The sequence below is a fragment of the Chenopodium album genome, chromosome 27 (assembly GCF_948465745.1).
Source record: "Chenopodium album chromosome 27, dcCheAlbu1.1, whole genome shotgun sequence".
In the NCBI taxonomy this organism is placed as follows: domain Eukaryota; kingdom Viridiplantae; phylum Streptophyta; class Magnoliopsida; order Caryophyllales; family Amaranthaceae; genus Chenopodium; species Chenopodium album.
The window spans coordinates 31,474,290-31,494,335 of record NC_137860.1 but is presented as its reverse complement, the minus strand read 5'-3'; the positions used below and the strand labels follow the sequence as shown (position 1 = coordinate 31,494,335).

The 20,046-nt window shown below is 34.8% G+C and overlaps 1 protein-coding gene across 1 annotated transcript; it reads left to right on the top strand.

The window, feature by feature from the left end:
* Positions 1 to 6,780: 6,780 nt before the first annotated feature.
* LOC145620225 (MAG2-interacting protein 2-like) lies at positions 6,781 to 19,367 on the top strand. Its single transcript, XM_081674861.1, has 12 exons — positions 6,781 to 6,870; positions 6,959 to 7,007; positions 7,620 to 7,793; positions 8,838 to 9,039; positions 9,235 to 9,449; positions 9,607 to 10,573; positions 10,797 to 11,728; positions 12,116 to 12,204; positions 12,822 to 13,181; positions 14,772 to 15,969; positions 16,094 to 16,359; positions 16,507 to 19,367. The coding sequence occupies exons 1-12, from the start codon at positions 6,784 to 6,786 to the stop codon at positions 19,117 to 19,119; spliced, it is 7,152 nt and encodes a 2,383-aa protein (XP_081530987.1). The 5' UTR covers positions 6,781 to 6,783; the 3' UTR covers positions 19,120 to 19,367.
* The last annotated feature ends 679 nt before the right edge of the window (positions 19,368 to 20,046 follow it).

Genomic DNA, 20,046 nt, shown 5'->3' with positions numbered 1-20,046 from the left:
TGTTTCTCTAGTATCACGTTATGCCTATGTATGGATTGCTATTCCATATTTCCATATAAAGTGCATGCAATATAATGTAATTCATCATGGTGTAAAACTAAATATATATAATAGTGTGATACTAGCAATGTTGAAATATGATGCACGTAAAATAAATGATCTAAGCATTTTTCTTGGCAATTTAAAATGAGGATGGAGAAGAGTTGGGTCGGGTTAGGCCAATTGGCTATTTCTCAGTTTGTTGTTTGACGTATAATCAGTAGCTGAACCACGTATCCAAAGTCAATTTTAAAAAAGAATCGTATTAGCTCTAGCTTTCCGAAAAGATATATTAGCAAAACGAGAAAACTATCAAATCATGCATATACAAAGTATGTATACAATACTTTTAACTTTTTTTTTTTTTACAATACTGTTTACTCCGTATATAGAATATGAACAGAGCAAGTATTATTCACATTATATTTTTCCAAAAGAATCTTACTAAAAATATCCAAACAATAATGATAATGTAATATTCTATTTTCCTTATACTTTTCTAGTCCACGTAAATAGAATTAAAAGATCATGAAAAAGAAAATAGATGGAGTGTAAGCTAAAAGAGAGAGGTACAAATTCGAAAAGTGAGATATTTAGCTAAAGGAAAAAGCTTAACCGCGTTAATTTTGCCGTCATTATGGGCTGGAATTCATATTCTAATTATTCCAGAATTTGTCAGCCTTATTTTCGAATATCATTACTAAGCCTAACAGGACAATTAAGAATCGTATCCTCTCAAAAATTAAGACTTGAAATTTTTTATTTTATTTTTTAAAAAAAAATAAAATTTGTTGATAGGTAAAATGAAAAGTAAACAATATAACAAAACCATTGTAGAGTTTTCTTACTTGATATTTCTGTATTATCACTTAATTGATCACTGTTGTGTTCTATATGTAAGGTTTGCATGACTGCTTGAAGTGCTTGTCTAGTCCGACATCCTAAACAAAATGAACGTATTTGGTGAAATATCGTTGTAGTCAACTAGTCATGTATGTTGATGATAATTTAAAATACCTTGTGATTAATAACGTGACAACTAAATTCGAATAGTGTGACCGTAAATTAAAGAGATTATATACTGTTGTACTCCACACAATTGAAGTATATCTACGGATTTATATAACTACTATGTACTCGTGCTCCAACTTGGTCATATAGATCGGGGAGTGAAGGAAGGAAAACTACGGTCTCTATGGATCGGAGGGTCGGAGTACTCCGTATGAACTAACTAGTTAAGTTCCGTTCGTTACTTCCTAATGTTGAATGCATGTGAAGTTTTGTCAATAAATACTTGCTTGGTTAATGTCTGGTTTGCTAATGAGATATTTTTGTTTGTAAGTAAATTTTTTAAAAAAGAGAGGGAGACTTGATTCAATTGTTTGAACTTGATCTAACTGTTCAGTAATCACTGAGTGTATCAGTCATTACACCTAACTTTTTGTCGCTCTTCTTCCAATTTCTAATAGCCTACTTTTGGCACTTGATTAAGCAAATACTTCGTAGCTTAATATTTCAAAAGAACTAACTTGTCCTTTATGAGATATTTTCGTGTATATTTCATAATATTATCTCCCCATTTTGTTCTATTTAAACGTACTGATTTCAGGGTCTGTTCTCATACATTGAAATTCAATTCAGTTCAGTTTAGCTCAGCTCAACTTTTAATTTCCTTCTCTTATAAAATATTCAGTTCAGTTCAGTTCAGCTCCTAATTTTCTTCTCTTATAAAATATTCAGTTCAGCTGAGTTCAATGAGAACAGACCCTTAGTCTATAATTTATTCATTTTATTATTATTTGATGATTATGTTTGTTTGAAATTAAATGATCAAAACTTATCAGTATGTACGTTACTCTGTATTAATATTAGGATTTATCTTTGTTGTAGTAGAACCTATTTGTAAATTTGTCGAAAAGTAATTTTCATAGTATAATCATAACTCAAGAAGATTTAATTTTATTTAATAGCCTGTGTGCAGTAAGTCTCCTTGAGTAGATATATCCTCTTTGAAATTAAAATTACGTTCATATAATTAATTTTCACATCACATATCAATTTCTAAATGTAGTAAGATTAATCAATACAAAGTACGGAATATAAAGATTAACGGATACAGAGTACAGTAATTTATACTTTATGTGGCTTATTAGAGTGGAATCGAGGTAGTATGATTATCAATTTATTTAAGCTTTACCCTAAATACCTAAAATAGATGCTACTCTAAGGGGCTATGATTCTATGATCCACTGCCCATTTATTTTAGCATCTAGCTAACTTCGTACGCATGATTAGGCTTTCCCTGTAAAAGGGATCTATCATAAAAATTTCAGACCTATTGTATACTCCGTATTTGTTATTCCATTTGTACTAGTGTTTCATTATTTGTACTGACTTCTTTTCTTTTTACTACGTACTATTTCTCTAGGAGTTTTTGTTGTCGGCATTGTTAAATGCTTGAAACTAATGCAAAAATAATTTTAGTGGTAAAAGTAAATCATACCTCGTATCTTAGCTTGTTCGATCAATCCCCTTATGGCCTAATGTCTTAATAAATACCGTCCATTCCTCTTATCGTACAAACAATCAAACATCAAGCAATCAATGCATAATGTACTTACTAACGAAATTTTATTAATTTACACAATAAAGTCGGGTGAAGAGGTAGATACTAAAGTGGAAAATAACCACATGAATTTATATTTTTCGATTTATTTTTCCAAAACTATACCTAAATAGAACAACGTGACAATTATTCTTGGATAATTACCCCTGAATAATGGAAAATGATTTTGGCACACCATAAGTTGATTTTGGCACACCCTTGTGTGAGAGCACAATTTTCTATGCTCCTCTTCCAGAGAGGTGTGCCAATATTAATAAAGAGTGTGTCAAAATCAATTTCCCCGAACAATAGAATACAACATACAGCTTGACAAAGTGAGGGGTTGAAGAGTAGTAAGTAAGGTCATTATCAATCAAACATTAATGTACTTACATGTTAAGCAGTTTCGTAAATAAATTGATAAACAAGCAAAATCTCTTTATATAAATTTGCCGACGGTTGGACGAGGAGGAGACTTAGAGACATATAGATTTTATATGTCACGTCGTAAGCACGAATTAATTAAGTGACAACTCAACTATAACGACATTGCATTTTTGGCGAATATCCATCACTAAATTTAGTAGTGTATCACTCCTTTTTCTCTGTCTTCCTTTTCTTTATTTAATCCAACTTTCTTTATTGTTTGGTCTCATGATTTTTGTGACTCTACAAGAATAATTCAGGTGTGTAGATTTGAAATTGATTCACTAACTTTTTCAACGTAACATACTTTAATGAGAAATTAAAGATAATTTATCATTATTTAAAGCAAGATGATTCTGTTATGAATGTAAAGTTAAACTTACATTAAAGGGTACATGTAGTACAATAATATACAGAGTATTTTATAATATTTGTCATTTAGTAGTGTTGAAAGAGAAATAATTTTGTCTAACGGAGTAGTAATCATCTTGTTTTGCAGAAGGTATATTATACACGAGAATGTATTATATATACGATTTAATCATTTTTGTTTTACGTTTTATTCAAGTTCAGTGAACAAACTATCAACTCATATGTCATGCATACACTGTACTTCGTAGTTCGTATTGTCATCGAAAGAGTAATTATGCTTGTGCACTTGATTGAACTTCCAATTTTTTAAACATGAAGGTCTTGCCTTTCTAAGTTTAAACAAAACCAAACGATCACAGCTAGTCAGGTAGAGTGCACATGGTAAACAAACGTTTAATTTAAATAATTTTTTTTTAGTATGAACTGTAAAGCATAGGCGAGATTAACAACTTTGATTGTCTTATTATATATACACATCGTATACATGCTTATATAATACTCCATGTAAATAAAAATCAAAACATGAGGATATGTAGGTTTGACCCCTAAATCCCTAATTACAATTAAACCACAAATCAAGCAATAATGTAATTAAGCATTCATTATTGCACGCAATTTAAAAATAATACTCATAGTAACGAAGTAAACGAACACTTGCAAGTGTGAGTGAGGTTGCCATCAGCTTGGGCAAGTGTCGGTCACATTGTTTAATCCAATCAAATTAATTTAAAAAGCACTACTACCAATCTCAATATTCGTTGTCCACGAGTTGACAAATTAAATGAATTTTCTTGGTTGTTAAACCACCAAAACCCTAAATTCTAAATTTAATGCTTGTCACAAGCTCATTTATTAATTCCATGTTTGTTGTTTAAAATAAATTTTTAAATAACAGTCCAAAATTGTATATGTTGATGGAGTAATCAGTAACAGTTCAATGCTGTACTATGGAGTATTATATATATAATGTCAATTCTCGATATATTTGCCGTGAAATAAATCGAGCAGCTAATTATATTACAGTGTTGGACCACACTAAATACTATTGTAATTTATTTATTTTTAATTACTTTGTCTCATTATTTATCGATAGAAATTCTTTTTAGTGACTTAATGTTGAGTAAACTCTCTTATCTTTGTTAATCTTTTCTTTTAAAAAAGTTAATACAGCTAGTTGTTTGTGAAATCTTGAGGGTTGCCTATAATATTGTTTGAAAAATGATATATAATATATTTGCTTTGTCCTTTTCTTTTTTCACCATATGATTCATAGAGTTCTCGATCACATACAATGTACCAATGGTGCAAAAATTAACAAAGGGGATAGAAGGAGTATAAATTTTTTTTAAAAAGTATTCTATTCACCTCGGTTAAAAACATAAGTTTCAGGCTTGACTAATAATTGAGGTAAAATTCCAATTGGAAGAGTGATATATTGTAAGATTGGAAAATTGGTGAACTAAAATGGATGATTTATTGGGTGCCACACAATGACTTGTAATGTCAAATTTCAATTTAATTAGTATGCCTCATTTTGGGACACTACTACAACTTCACTAGCTTAGCCTTCTCACCCTAACAACATTGTTTGGCTTCTTCTAAATTGCAACGACATAAATGTGTGCATTATGCACCTACTTTTCTCACACATTATCAAAAACAATCGTCACACTTTTTTTTATTTTCCTTTTCTATTTGTCATTCTCTGATTTTTAATAAGCATGGAAATTTGATAATTGCACAAGTTTATGTGGCTATTACAAGCACTTTATATTGTGTAAGCTTGATTGGTGTGGCAACGTTTTGTCGAACGTTATGCTTGTATTATTGTACACCTAATATGAATAATATCGCATGCATGAGATATACATGGATGCAGAAGGGCCGTTGCATATAATTTGCATGCAATAAAGTCTAGCAATAAAAAAATTTATTATGAATAAATATTTCATAAATTTTGTGATGCTCATCAAAGTTTAAACATTTTTTTTTTCAAATTGTAATGAAAAGTTTAACAAAGAAGTAATGCAACTCTTAAAAAGAAAAGATTTGTGATCAATGTCTGTAAATGTTTATCTTAAAAATAAAATACTTGTGCAAGTTAGTTATTACAGTAGAATATTACGAAGTATATTGTAGTTGTAACACAACTTTTTTTTATTTTTTATTTTTTATTTTTATTAATTAGTTGATGATTACAAGCTAAGTGGTATGCCAACGATGTGTTTGTGATCGGGGAACCAATCTCCTCTTCCTCGTGGCTTGGTAAAATTAACGGTGTGTTTGGATTAAAGGAAATGGAGGGAAAGGAAGGGAAGGGAAATAGTCAAATAGAGAGATTGTTTCATTTGGATAACAAATGAGGAAGGAAGAGAATTGGAGGCGAGAGAAATGGAGGATAAAATTGTCAGAAATTGATCCCTCCAATAATGAAGAGATTTGGAAGGATAACTCACCATTCTTCCCTCCCCTTCTTTTCTTTCCCTAATCTATAACCAAACACACTATTAAGTGTTGATTCTCACTTGATGGCAATTCTTATTCATGGCTTGGTAAAATTAAGTGTTGATGCTCATTTGATGGCAATCCTTATTCAAAACTAGAGAATGTGATAAGGGATGTGGGTGACATATATTATTGGCGGTTTTGATCTAAACAATGGAAGCTGACCTAGGATGTATGTGCAAGTAAGCTGAAAATGCAACGAAAAGATATGAGCTATAACATGCAAGTTAATTAATTTAATCTAAAAGGTTCAAGTTCAACTTTTGTTTACAAGGTGATGAGATTAATATAGACATATAGTAGATCAAGTGATCAATTGACATGAGACACACGCCATCTGTTCGTGATTTATGAAAATGTTCACAAACTAATTACCTACTCCATTACTCATAATGACTCGACGAAATGCCACAATACCTTCTCATTTCGTATTTTTTTTTTCTTGAAGGAACCTTCTCATTTCGTATTTTTTTTTCTTGAAGGAACCTTCTCATTTCGTATAACTCCTACAATTTTGGCAGAACTTGATTTGAAATAACATGTTGATTAAGGAATTTATTTGTTTTAAACCTTAAGTTAATTAAAAAAAATTTACCTTAAAAAATAAAATTTTGTAACGCAGTAAATAATTTACATATCACGATTCACTATCTTCTCTCTCCTCCCCTCAATCTGATTCACTCCCACATCGCAACCTTACTCCATTGCTAAGATCATCATCAATCAAGATCTCCGCCGTTCTCGACGCTTCTACGGTGCTCATTACGGCGGTTCGCCGCTTTTAATGGTGGTCACATAGAGTATATATACTATCTCCGACAAATCGAGGTTCTTCAATGGAGGAAGCAACCTCATCCGAGGTTCTCTATCAAACTCTTCAACACGCTTCCGGACCTTGTTTCCCAAATTACCCTCCTCAACAGGTTTGGAATTCTCTCAATTTTTTTAGGGTTTTTTTTTTTTTTTGGGGGCGAAGTGATTGTTAATTGTGATTGATTTTGGTGATTTCAGGTTATTGATACTACTAATTCAGGAGTATTGTCATTGATTTCAACTCGAGGTATGTTGAATTTGATTTGTTTAATAGCAATTTTGTGATAATTGGGTAGTTAAAGTGCAATTATGTTATGCAAGTGATGATTATGTACTATGGTTTGATTATTTAGTGATTGTAAAGTTAATTGTATTGTTTTAGGGTAGAATTGATGGAATTATGAAAGTAAGAATTAATTAGGGTGTTATTGAGATTGGAAACAATTGAATTTCTTTTTGGTGTATTGAGTGATATGAGTGTAGTCTTTGCTGAATTGAAATGAGCCGGGATTGGAATGGGCAATATCAATGTGTGAATCGCTGTTTGATCGTTTTCCTGTGGCGCCTTTGTTGGTTGATTACTTGATTGCGATAGATGCACAACTAGGTTGGTCACTGAATCGTGCAACACTTGAGCTGGAGACATTAGTTTGAGCTTTCGTGTATATGTGGTTTTTTCTTCTTTGGTTGGGATTCGTACTCTGTACTAGATTGTTTCTATATGCTTGATTATGTTATTAGATCACTGTTCTACATTGGCATGGTTTCCATTGTCTTTTTGCATGTCAATGAACGAAACAATTATATGAGCAGTACTAGGGAGTTTCTTATGAGCTCTCATCTTTTGCGTTTCTTTTAGGTCTGACTCAAATCAAAGAAAAGTGGAATGCATATAGACAACCAAAGAAATTGAAGAGGTTGGTGTCATTATTTGTATCCCCTAAAGGTGAACGAGTGGCTGTTGCTGTTGGAAATCATATAACCATTTTACGGAGGGATGAGGAGTATCAGCAACCATATGGGACTTTTGCTAGTAAGATTTACTATCTTATAACTTATAAGTAGTTAAGATGTTGATGCTAGAAGCTGTGCATCTTATGTTTTTGATTTGGCATTTTGTTTAATATTTATTGTTTTTGTTTTTTCAAACATCATTTGTTGATATATGTTCTGAATTCCTATACTGCATGAATAATATTTCCTACATCCTCAATGCCTCTGAAGATGCTCATCTTTAGGGCTGATAAGAGGGATTGGATGTATGCAAGTATATCCAGCAGTCAAAGAATAGTAATAAATTAGTAATAATTATATTAAGTCTTGAATTTTGCTATGGAGAATAATTCTCTTGCACCACAGTGCTTTAAGACTAATTCTCTTGCACCACAGTGCTTTAAGACTCCAACTCAGATTCAAGTATGCAGATCCAACGGTTTATCTTTATTTTATTGTTATGGAAGTAACATGGGAAAATGTTAACTAGGCATATATAACTCAATACAAGGGTTTATTGACAAGATGACAGGGATACTTTTCTTTGTTATACTTGTATCTATAGATAGGGATGCATTAGTATATCTGTTGTGGGCTATTTGGAAGTCCACAGTCCAGTCCCATGTGACATTCCAAGTATATTTACTGTCACTTGAAGTCGATGAAAGTTTTGTCATCATAACATTTTAATTCTTTGGTGAGTCACTGGATATTATTCTCAAGCCATTTTCTTATTGTTTGGGGATGAAGTGCCATTTATCTTAAAGTTAAATCTTTTTACTAGTTCAAGAAAAAGTGCCTCTACCTTGGCCCTATTTGTTTACCAATATTAGAAATAATTCTCTCTGTATTATATTAGAAAAAAAATTCTCTCCAGATCATATTATATACCTATATAATAACTTAATTATAAATTATATGCCTTATCTCAGTCGTACAATCACTAAGTAGCGTAAGCTCTGTGAAGCAGTGAAGGTTGGATGAAAACCAAGGAGCAAAGAGTCTGCTAGTGGCTACAGTTAATGATCGCTTTGATACTGCAAGTTTTATTGGAAAGAAATTGAAATTTGTTATGTTTGTTTAGGTAATAATGTTGGTGCATTTACTCTTGGAGTATGGTCAGAATCTCATGATGTGCTCGGAATTGTTGATGATGTGGACACATTATACTTTATCAAGTCAAATGGCGATGAACTAATAAGAATTGAGCGCAGGCATCTGAAATTGGCGTGTCCAATTGTGGGCCTTTTTGTGCCTGCTGTTACAGAGGCAACGGAACCTCTCCTGTAAGTTTTCATTCAGTGATGTAGCATAACCAGTCAATCTAAATGGGTTTACCAGGCATGGAAATGTTTCAATTTCTTTCCGGTGTTTTTGGGTCCCTATTTTGGGAATTACTCAAAATTTCTTTCTTCTATGTTGAAGTTAGGTTGTGATGGTCACTACATTGTGTATTTGTTTTAATTATGTGAGTTTTACAGGTGTAATTTCAATTTTCTTACTTCTGATGGAACTCTTCATCACATTGAGATCAGCCAGGATCTGAGTGCTTCTCTCTCTTCAGTACGGACTTGGAGTGAAATAAAGAGACAGTTTTCACTAAATTTCTTCTGTCTAGACTACAACCCAGAACATTCTTTGCTTGTTCTAGTTGGTGCCCCTACCAATATTTCTCTAACTGCTAGCAGCCCTACTGGTATTCTAGTTTGTATCCTTTATTAAAATCAATACATGCTCTTCTCTTGAAATTTTTTATATACAACTGATGAGTTTTTTTTAGAATTTTACTAAAAGAGGTTTATTTAGGACTGTACTTCAATTTTTATGTTATCAATTGTTGCTTCCACCTGCAGGATCTTCTACACTCTCTGTATGGCGCTGGAGTCTAAAATCAGGTTTGCTACAAGTCAATTCTCTGCAATTTGAAGGCGTTTATAGCAAATCTAAGGGGTTTAGAGGCCTGGTTGTATCTCCAAAGGTGCTGATCTCACCTCATGGAAAATTTATTGGGACCCTCGATTTAAGAGCACGCTTGAACGTATTTAAGCTTAGTGTTGATAGCTCGTCTCTTTCTCTATTTACTTGTGGAGGGATAGACAATGATTTTCTAGAAGATATTGTCGATTTTACTTGGTGGTCTGATCATGTGTGCACTATAGCAAAAACAGGAGGTGCTGTGACCATGTTTGACGTCATTAATGGGAAAAAGCTTTTAGACAATGATCCTGTGTTTTCTGTACCTGTTTTGGAGAGAACTAAATTTTTCTCGGGAAAAGTGTTTGTTTTAGATATCCCGTTGCTTAAAGAGACACTAAATTCTGCTGATCATATGGAAATAAGTTATATTCATGATATGGACCAGTATAATGAAGTGAACCTTAATCAAGTTGAGACATCAAGGCTTTCATGGAAATTGCTTTCATTTTCAAAGAAATCAGTTCCTGAAATGTACGATGTCCTTATCAATAGTCATAGTTATCAGTCTGCTTTAGACTTTGCTGATCGTTACAAATTGGATAAGGATCAAGTATTCAAATCTCAGTGGCTGCACTCTGCACAAGGGAGTGATGAGGTGCATATGCTTCTATCTAATGTCAAGGATGAAGCTTTTGTGCTTCATGAATGTGTTGAGAGAGTTGGGCATACAGAGGATGCATTGCGAGCTTTACTTGCATATGGGCTTAACCTGACTAATCGCTACAAGTTTTCTGAACCTGAATCTGACTTGTGTGAACATGTATGGGATTCTCGTCTGACTAGACTTCAGCTGTTGCAATTCAAGGATAGGCTGGAGACTTTTCTTGGAATAAACATGGGCAGGTATTATTTCCTCAGTAAACATTGGCTTCACAAGAGTAATGACAACACACATTGCATTGGAATTTACAGATTTTCTTTTTCTATTCATCCAATTATACATCTTTTCAGTTTTTTAGTTAATGGTAGTGATATCATTAAAGTTTGATGCCATATGACTTGGAGTTCTCTCGGTTAAAAAGTTTAAGGTACCACTGACTCATTGTGTAATGACATAGTTGTGCAGGTTTTCTGTGCAGGAATACAGTAAATTCCGTGTAATGCCGATTACTGAAGCCGCTGTGAAGCTTGCTGAGAATGGAAAAATCGGAGCTTTGAATCTTCTATTCAAGCGACATCCTTTCTCCTGTTCCCCCTTTATTCTGAAAATATTGGGTGCTATACCTGAAACCATCCAAGTCCAGACGTACAGTCAACTCCTTCCTGGAAGGGCTCCTCCTCCTGTTACTCCTCTTCGAGAGAGAGACTGGGTTGAATGCGAAGATATGATGGAATATATCAGAAAGTTACCCGAAACTGATGGAAGAGCTGTGCTTATTAAAACTGAACCTATAATTAAGCAACTATATGGGATTTTATGGCCGTCAACTAGTGAGATACTGATGTGGTACAAGGAAAGGGCCCAAGAAATTGATAAATTAAGTGGACAGCTAGAGAATAGTATCTGCTTGATTGACTATGGTTGCCGTAGGGGTATGTATGAGTTACAGCAGTTTCTTGATGATGTTTGGTACTTGCAACAGCTTGTTTATTCTGAAGGAATTGATGATGAGATGCATTGTCCTATCAGTCTTATTGAATGGGAGCATATGTCTGACTATGAGAAGTTCAAAACCATACTCAAGGGTGTGAAAGAAGAGAATATTGTTGAAAGATTACGATTTCGAGCAATCCCATTCATGATGAATAAACTTCATTTGGGAGTGGAACATCAGAGGGATTCATTTTTGGTTCAGTGGTTGAAGGAGAATGCTGCTCAGAGCAAAATTGAATTTTGCTCTGTGGTCATTGATGAATGGTGTCGGGATGTACAATGTGGATTTTTTGTGGATGAGATGGAAGCAGCGGAGTGTGCTCTGCAGTGCATATACTTGTGTAATGCTATGGATAGGTGGAATACTATGGCATCCATTCTGTCAAAGTTTCCAAATTCAAGAGGTGAGGTTATACCTACTGTTACCTGCTCTCCATATTAGAAATAAAGTTTACTATTTTCAGAGATGCATAATGTTTAGCATTATCCATGAATTTACATTTTTACAACTATCTATCTTATTTAAAATTTTAAACAATTTATGATAAATGGGTCCCAGTGGAGTAGATTTTGGGATTTTAATTTGTTTGTTTATTTGTAAGTGTTTATATTGTCTCTGTAAGTCTCAACAAGCATGGCTTATACTTTTATTATCTGTGCCACAGTTCTAATTCTCTCAAACCTAGGAACGTATTGGCTATCTGATTTTTGTATGATTACAAGTCAAAGAACTCTAGAGTTCCTCTGATTAATTTGTTGACTAATATAATGTGATGTATATGGTCATTCAGGTAGTGACATTCGTTCCGAGAGCCTTGAGAAAAAACTCAGAATAGCAGAGGGTCATATTGAAGCAGGGCGACTGTTGGCTCTTTATCAGGTTTGTATCTGATCATCCGATGCCCAATAACTTCTCTAAATTGTTTGAAACTTAAGTGTATTGCTTTATCATTGTGACAGATATCTGAAATGCTAATTTGAATTTAGAAGAGAGTGGAAGAAACAATTATAGATTATTATAAGCTTTTCCTATTGCCACTTATATCCATCAATGAGTATTTTCACTGGTCTACAACCTACATGATACATGTAATATGCCTTAATGGAAATTGTTCTATTTTGTATTCGTGCATTGTTGTTTTAAGTGGATGGCTTGGAGTATCTCATCATTTGAGATTTCTTAGTGCCTGGGATGGCGAGGCAACAGCCAGTGTGGGCCACACAGTTACACCAGCTGGTGATGTTTTGTATAAAGAAGAGTAAGCTGAAGTTCAGAAATTCAGAAATTGATACAATTTCCATCCAGAAATCTGATTTTTTTTTTTTCTCTGTTTTGAGCATATGAAGGTGTTTAATCGTTTACATTATACCTGTGTTGAATTCCAAAATGGAATAGCTGTCAGGAAAAGGATTTTGAAAGTATCATGGGAAGTAAAGCCAATGATATACACTCACAAATTTTCTCATTTTCCCTCCCTTGTTTTTTTTGAACTTCAGGTTCCAAAACCAGTGAATTTTTTTCATGAGGCTCATAAAGATGACAAGGCTGTAAAACAGATTCTTCGTCTTATCCTCTCAAAATTTGCAAGACGTCAACCTGCTCGATCGGACAACGACTGGGCAAGTATGTGGCGTGATTTGCAGTGTTTGCAAGAAAAAGCCTTCCCATTCATAGACTTGGAGTATATGTTAATTGAATTTTGCAGAGGATTGCTTAAAGCTGGGAGATTTTCTCTTGCAAGGAACTATTTAAAGGGTACGGGAACAATCAGTTTGCCAAATGACAAGGCAGAAAGCCTTGTGATTCAAACAGCAAGGGAATATTTTTTCTCTGCATCAAGTCTATCTTCCTCTGAGGTAATCTTTGTTGTTTTGAATGTAGCTTGTAGTTGGTAAAATGACTAGTTTTTCTCTTCATACTTCTGCATGCAGTCAAGCAACACCCCCCCTTCTCACCCAATCTAAAGAAATTGAGAGAGAGGGCTCTTTTTTTATTTTTGGGATGGTGCATCCACTCAACCATTTTGACTTAACAGGACATAGGTTCTTTAGTCTGGTTTGTGATTTGTCTAAATAAGGTTGGAGTCCCACCAACTAAACATGGCTGACCCACCGGTTTCAGAAACTATCAACCTTTCATGGCTGCTTGTCTGTCCACAGTTCAATTCCAGTGAACACAACTTCTGACTCCCCCTCCCCCCACCCTTGGTGCTCCATTGGACCTATATAGACCAAAAGTTGAGTGATGGGGGTCCTTTGTAAAATAGCTTTCTGCTTCCGTTATGAATATTGGCAGATATTGGTGGCCTCCCTACGACAATGTTTTGCAGAACTAACTTAGTGGCCCAGTAACTACGTATGCTCATGACTCCATGAGCAGTGAGCTAGACAAAATGCTTGAGCTTCAAGTTTTGATTTTTAAGTCCTCTTATGTAATACTTTTAAATTAAGATAGATATTAGATGGCTTCTTAGCAGAATTAAGGTCTTCCAAGTTTTCAAGTGAAGTGTTGAATTGTTAATCCCTCCCGTTTTCAAGTTTTCAAGTTTCCAATTGAGCTTCCAAATTTTCCAAGTTTTCAAGTTTCCAATTTAGCTTCCAAAGTTTCTAAGTTTTCAAGTGAGCTTCAAGTGAAGTGTTGAAAGGCTGTTAATCCCTCCCGGAAAGTAGGTGTATATTACCAAAGTATATTGATGGCCTATAAAGAACGGATGTCAAACTAGAAGTGTAGGTGAAGTTAGAGAATTTCCTATCATGAAGTTAATATAAGGCACGTAAATCTTTGTAAAAGAGAGGTAAATCATCAGTATAGCTTATTTAAGCTTGAGGGTTAACACACGAGAGGACAAGGAAATAGAAGGCACTTATTATCCAATTGAGTATATCTTAATTGTATCATTAAACCGACAAATTTTCAGGGAGATGAGGGATAATCTAAACTAAGGCTCTTTTTAGGGAGAAATGGATATTACCTTTTGTAATCTGGAAGATAAGAGTATCTAGATAATCTTTAGTTGTCTACTTTAGTCTATAGGCAGGATCTTCCGATCTTTTGTCATTTTTGGCTTTGTGGTTGGAATTGATCTTGTATGTTTTACATGGCTCTCCTTTGTAAATGGGTTTAGAAAACTAATCAATGCCTTATAGGTCCTTATCATTTTATTAAATGGGCATATCTGTAAAATTGTTCATTTTATCACTAGGAAGTGTAGCTTTTGCTATTATACTCTCTTAGTTGCTATATGCTTGTGAGCACTCTTCATCTATATTTAATATTTTTCTAAGTAATGATGGGTTGATTATGTGATGCAAAGGTCTATTTTGGTAGCATGCCTCTTGTCCAGTGTTTTTGTTTTGGATGTCAACATTCTACTTTAAGTCCTTAACTGATTTCAACTGATTGCCTATTTTATAATCCTTTCATCATATTTTCTCAACTTGTTTCAGATCTGGAAGGCTAGGGACTGTCTTGACCTCTTTCCTAGCAGCCCAACTGTTAGAATGGAGGCTGATGTTATTGACGCATTAACAGTCAAACTGCCGAACCTTGGTGTCAATGTTTTGCCTATGCAGTATAAGCAAATAAAGGATCCTATGGAAATCGTCAAGATGGCTATTACTAGCCAGGCTGGAGCATATCTAAATGTTGATGAAATAATTGAAGTTGCCAAGCTTCTTGGGTTAGCTTCTCAGGAAGATATATCTGCTGTTCAAGAAGCTATAGCACGTGAAGCTGCTGTTGCTGGAGATCTGCAGTTGGCTTTTGATCTATGCCTTGTTTTGGCTAGAAAAGGCCATGGTTTCATTTGGGATCTTTGTGCTGCAATAGCTAGGGGTCCTGCCATTGAGAACATGGATATAAGCTCTCGTAAGCAGCTTCTGGGCTTTGCTTTGTGCCATTGTGATGATGAATCTATTGGCGACTTGCTACTTGCGTGGAAAGATCTAGATATGCAAGCCCAATATGAGTCGCTGATGATGCAAACAGGTACACATGAGTTTGCTGTTAAGAGTTCTTCAACTATTTCGGCTCCTGATCGCACTGCTCAACCTGTAACGGCTGGTGATTTTTCCGAGGATGAAGAGACTTTATTGAATAAAATTAAGGTGGTAATTTCTAAGGTTGCCAAAGATATTCCTGTGGCAAATGGGACCAGTTGGGATGATATCCTAAGAGAGAACAGGAAAGTTCTGTCTTTTGCTAATTTGCAGCTTCCTTGGTTAGTTCAATTAAGCTGTGAACCAGAATCGGTATCAAATTACTATCCCGTTTCGGTTCCTGGAAAGCAATATGTTTCAGTAAGAACCCAAGCTGTAATAACAATTTTGTCCTGGTTAGCTAGGAATGGATTTGCTCCCAGGGATGATCTGATTTCCTCTCTGGCTAAACACATTATGGAACCGCCAGTTACGGAGGAAGATGATGTTGTGGGTTGCTCTTTCCTTCTAAACCTCATTGATGCTTTTCATGGGGTGGAAGTTATTGAACAGCAGCTCAATACCAGGGAGGATTACCAGGAAATTTGTAGCATTATGAATGTGGGGATGGTATATAGTTTGTTACACAATTCAGGAGATGCATGTAAAGATCCACTTCAGAGGAGAGAGTTGTTGCAGAGAAAGTTTCAGGAGAAGATTAGTTCAGGTAACTGACACCTTTCTGTTTAATTTTAACTGCATGGAAATTGTAGTCTGCCTTTAAATTTCCATCAAAAATTGTACCTTTTATGTTTGTAATTATCTTTCATGATATTTTTTTGATTATTTAGATGAACTGGAAAAAGTTGAAAAAGCACAAGCCACATTTTGGAGAGGCTGGAAACTGAAACTGGAAGAGCAAAAGAGGTTGGCAGATCGTGTAAAGGTGTTGGAGGAACTAATTCCTGGAGTTGAAACTGCACGCTTCTTATCCGGGGATTCACAGTACATGAATAGTGTTGTCATGTCCTTTATTGACTCAGTAAGGTTACAAAAGAAACCTATCTTGATAGACATGTTGAAATTAGCAGACACCTATGGCTTAAATCGTACAGAGGTAAAAGCTGAAGTATTTCTCTGAATGATTCATTTTTTTGAATACTTTTTCTTAAGTTGTTGACACTAGGGCATGCCAGTGTACTTGCATTATTTCTTTTTTGTCCCGAGAGGTCATTTGATGATATTGCTATTTGTTCTTCTCCAGGTCTTGTTGAAGTTTCTTGCTTGTGTATTAGTTTCAGAGGTTTGGAGCAACGAGGAAATTGATGCTGAAATTTCAGAATTTAAGGGAGAAATCCTCGAATCTGCTACAAAGACTATTGATGTCATAATCTCTGTCGTGTATCCTGTAATTGATGGTTGCAATAAAGCTCGTCTTGCTTATATTTTTGCACAGCTTTCAGACTGTTACCTGCATTTGGCGGAAACAAAAGGCTTGCATCCCTCAGAATTTCAAGGGTTAGGAGATTCATCTGTAACATTGGGGCATTTCTATCGGGTCCTTGAACAAGAATGCTTTCGTGTCTCCTTCATAACAGATCTGAACTTCAAAAACATTGTAGACATAAATTTAGGCTGTCTGAACTCTGTTCATTTCAATGATGAAGTTTGCCGGCATGTTAGTGACTTTACTGTGGAAGCACTTTCAAAAATGGTGCAAGCGCTTCATGGTACCATTACCAGTACTACCTCCAAGGATATTATATCTTGGCAAGATGTGTATAAGCATTATGTTGTAAATTTGTTAGAGAATTTGGAGTACCGAGCTAAAAAGATACATCTTGAAAATCCTGAGAGCCTACAAAGTTTGCTAAGCGAAGTTGAGCAGACCTATGATGCATGCAGTAAGCACATTAGAATCTTGGAATGCCAGTCTGCTATAGTCATCATGAAGCGGTACTTTTGTAATGTTATCCCTTTGCATTTTGTTAGAGACAGTGCTTTCAGTGATCTACATCTGAACGATTGCCTTATTGTACTTCTGAATTTCTGGATGAAATTGAATGCTGATATGGTGGAAATGGCTGAAAGTTCAGATGAGAAGCTTGCTGCAGTTTCTTTGATGATATGCCTTAAGGTTTTCTTGAGGTTAGTGGTGGAGGGAAATATTACACCAAGTCAGGGATGGGGCACTGTATATTTCTTTGCCAATTGCAGCTTATTAACTAGTCCTACGGTATATTGCTCTTTCTGTAGAGCTATGATCTTATCTGGTTGTGAGTTTGGCTCTGTGGAGGCCGTATTTTCTGAAGCTCTTTCTGAATGCTCTATTGACCATGGTATGAGCTCGGACAGCATGAGTGGCGCTAATTGTTATGTTGATGTATGTAATTTATACCTAGACATACTAGAAAATATTTTGTCTAACTTAGTACATGATGATAGCGAACGACTTAACTTGCACAACTTGCTATCTTCTATAAGTAGAATTGAAGGTGACCTAGAAGCTCTAAAGGGGGTCCGAACTGCAGTTTGGGAAAGGTTAGCCAAGTTTTCTGATAACTTGCAGTTGCCTAGTCATGCGCGAGTGTATGTCTTGGAGGTATTGCAATTCATTTTAGGTAGAAAAGGTAAGCTATCAACAGAGCAGGAAAATAGTATCCTTCCATGGGAAGAATGGGATGATTGGCATTCCACAAGCAAGAATACTGAACTTACAGAAGAGCAGCCACTTGCAAATCAATCAGAAGGTTCTAACAGGTTTGATAATGCACTTGTTGCTTTGAAAACAACTGAGCTTGCAGGATCAATTTCTTCCCACTTGGATATAAGCGCCAATGATCTCTTGACAGTTGATTCAGCTGTTTCTTGCTTTGCAAAAGTGTGTGAAGCTGCGGATACACATGCACATATTGGTACTCTTGTGGCCATATTGGAAGATTGGGAAACCCTCTTTCTCGTGGAGAAAAAAGAAGCTTCTGTAGAAGTGTCAGGAACATCTGATGCAGGCAATAATTGGAGTGATTGGGATGATGAGGGCTGGGAAAGGGAAAGCATTCATGATGAGGAACCTATTCAGGAAGAGAAAATTGAATCTCTAATTTCTATACATCCTTTGCACACATGTTGGATGGAGATTCTAAGGAAACTAATCATGCTGTCCCAATTCCATGAAGTGGTGAAATTAATTGATCGATCTTTGAAAAGATCTGATTTGGTTTTGATTGATGAAGATGATGCAAGCAACTTGAGTAACATGTTAATTGGTTCTGATTCCTTCATGGCCCTAAAAGTAGTGTTATTGCTTCCGTATGGAACACTACATATGCGCTGCTTAGATGCAATTGAAAACAAGCTTAAACTGGAAGGTATCCCGGAGAACACTGATAAGAACTTGTTAATTCTTGTTTTATCTTCTGGGATAATATCCACCATAATTTCTGAGCCAGCACTTGGAGCTACTTTCTCTTACATCTGTTACTTGGTGGGCGATTTATCACGTCAATCTCAGAGTTTCCTGTCATCAAGGACAAATCAGAATCTGATAGATGATGAGATTGAAGGCTTCTGCCTTACTTTCGTACAAATTCTGTTTCCTTGTTTTGTTTCAGAGCTGGTGAAGGCAAATCAGCAAATTTTAGCTGGATTTCTTGTTACGAAATTTATGCACACAAATCCTTCTCTTTGCCTTATAAATGTTGCCGAGGCTGGCCTCAGCAGGTATTTGCGAAGCCATATGCAGCAACTAGAATGTCGTGACTTTGCCTCAGAAGCAAGAAAGCCTGAGATACTAGGACAGACACTTTCTAACTTGGAATCAAAATTGAAGAACTTGATCCAATCTGCATTAATATTGCTTCCAAACAGTAGTTCATAGCTTTTGTTATACTAAACCCATTGTTTGGGTGTATACACTGCTGAGATATTTTGTTCCAGCTAAAGGAATTTTGTTGTAGCAAGAATGCAAGATATATGTAGGGGCCTTGTACATGTCTTTTGCTCGGTTGAATTGTACATCTAAGAGTAAGCTTGTTGCTGGTACATGTTGCCGGTACATGTTTGAAATTCTGAACTGACAGTAGATTTCTTGAATTCGAACCTAATATTTAAGTAGTGTTAGCCAAATTTTGTTGTTTAGTCTTTTTAGGCTATATACGTGTCTGCCCAAAGCTCTATTGTAAATGTGCATGTTATACATCTTATGTTATAATGGGGTTATTTTTTCTCAAATGAAAAGTGCGGGTTAGTTTTAACCTTGAAAACATTGCATAAAATATCGTGTTATTTTTTGAGGTTGAGTTGATGGAGTATTGATTATTGACATCACTCCCACTTTATCTCTAAGGTCTAGGGATTAAACCTATGGGACTCATATAAGGGATTTCCTTGATCTTCCCTTCAAATGAGCTCCATTCTTCAATAATATAAACATATTATAAGGAACTCATATTTGAAATGTGCACATTAATGCAAGTTTTATCACATCTCATCTAATGTACTTTTTTTTTTTTTGGTAAAATATAAACCCAAATTTTGCTTTATTTTAAAATGTACTTCCATTTAATAACTTTTACAAAGTTTGCACTTTTATGTACGTACATAAAAAGTTTTGACTTGTATTTGTTTATTTTATTTTAGCATGTTTTGTCAATTTTTTTTTAATTTATTTTTTGTATTTTAGTATTCAATTAGTACAGCAACACACACACACACACACACACAAAAAAAAAAAAAAAAAAAAAAAAAAAATAAAAAAAAAAAAAAAATAAAAAAAAAATCTGCTTGTACTACAAAAGTTCTATAC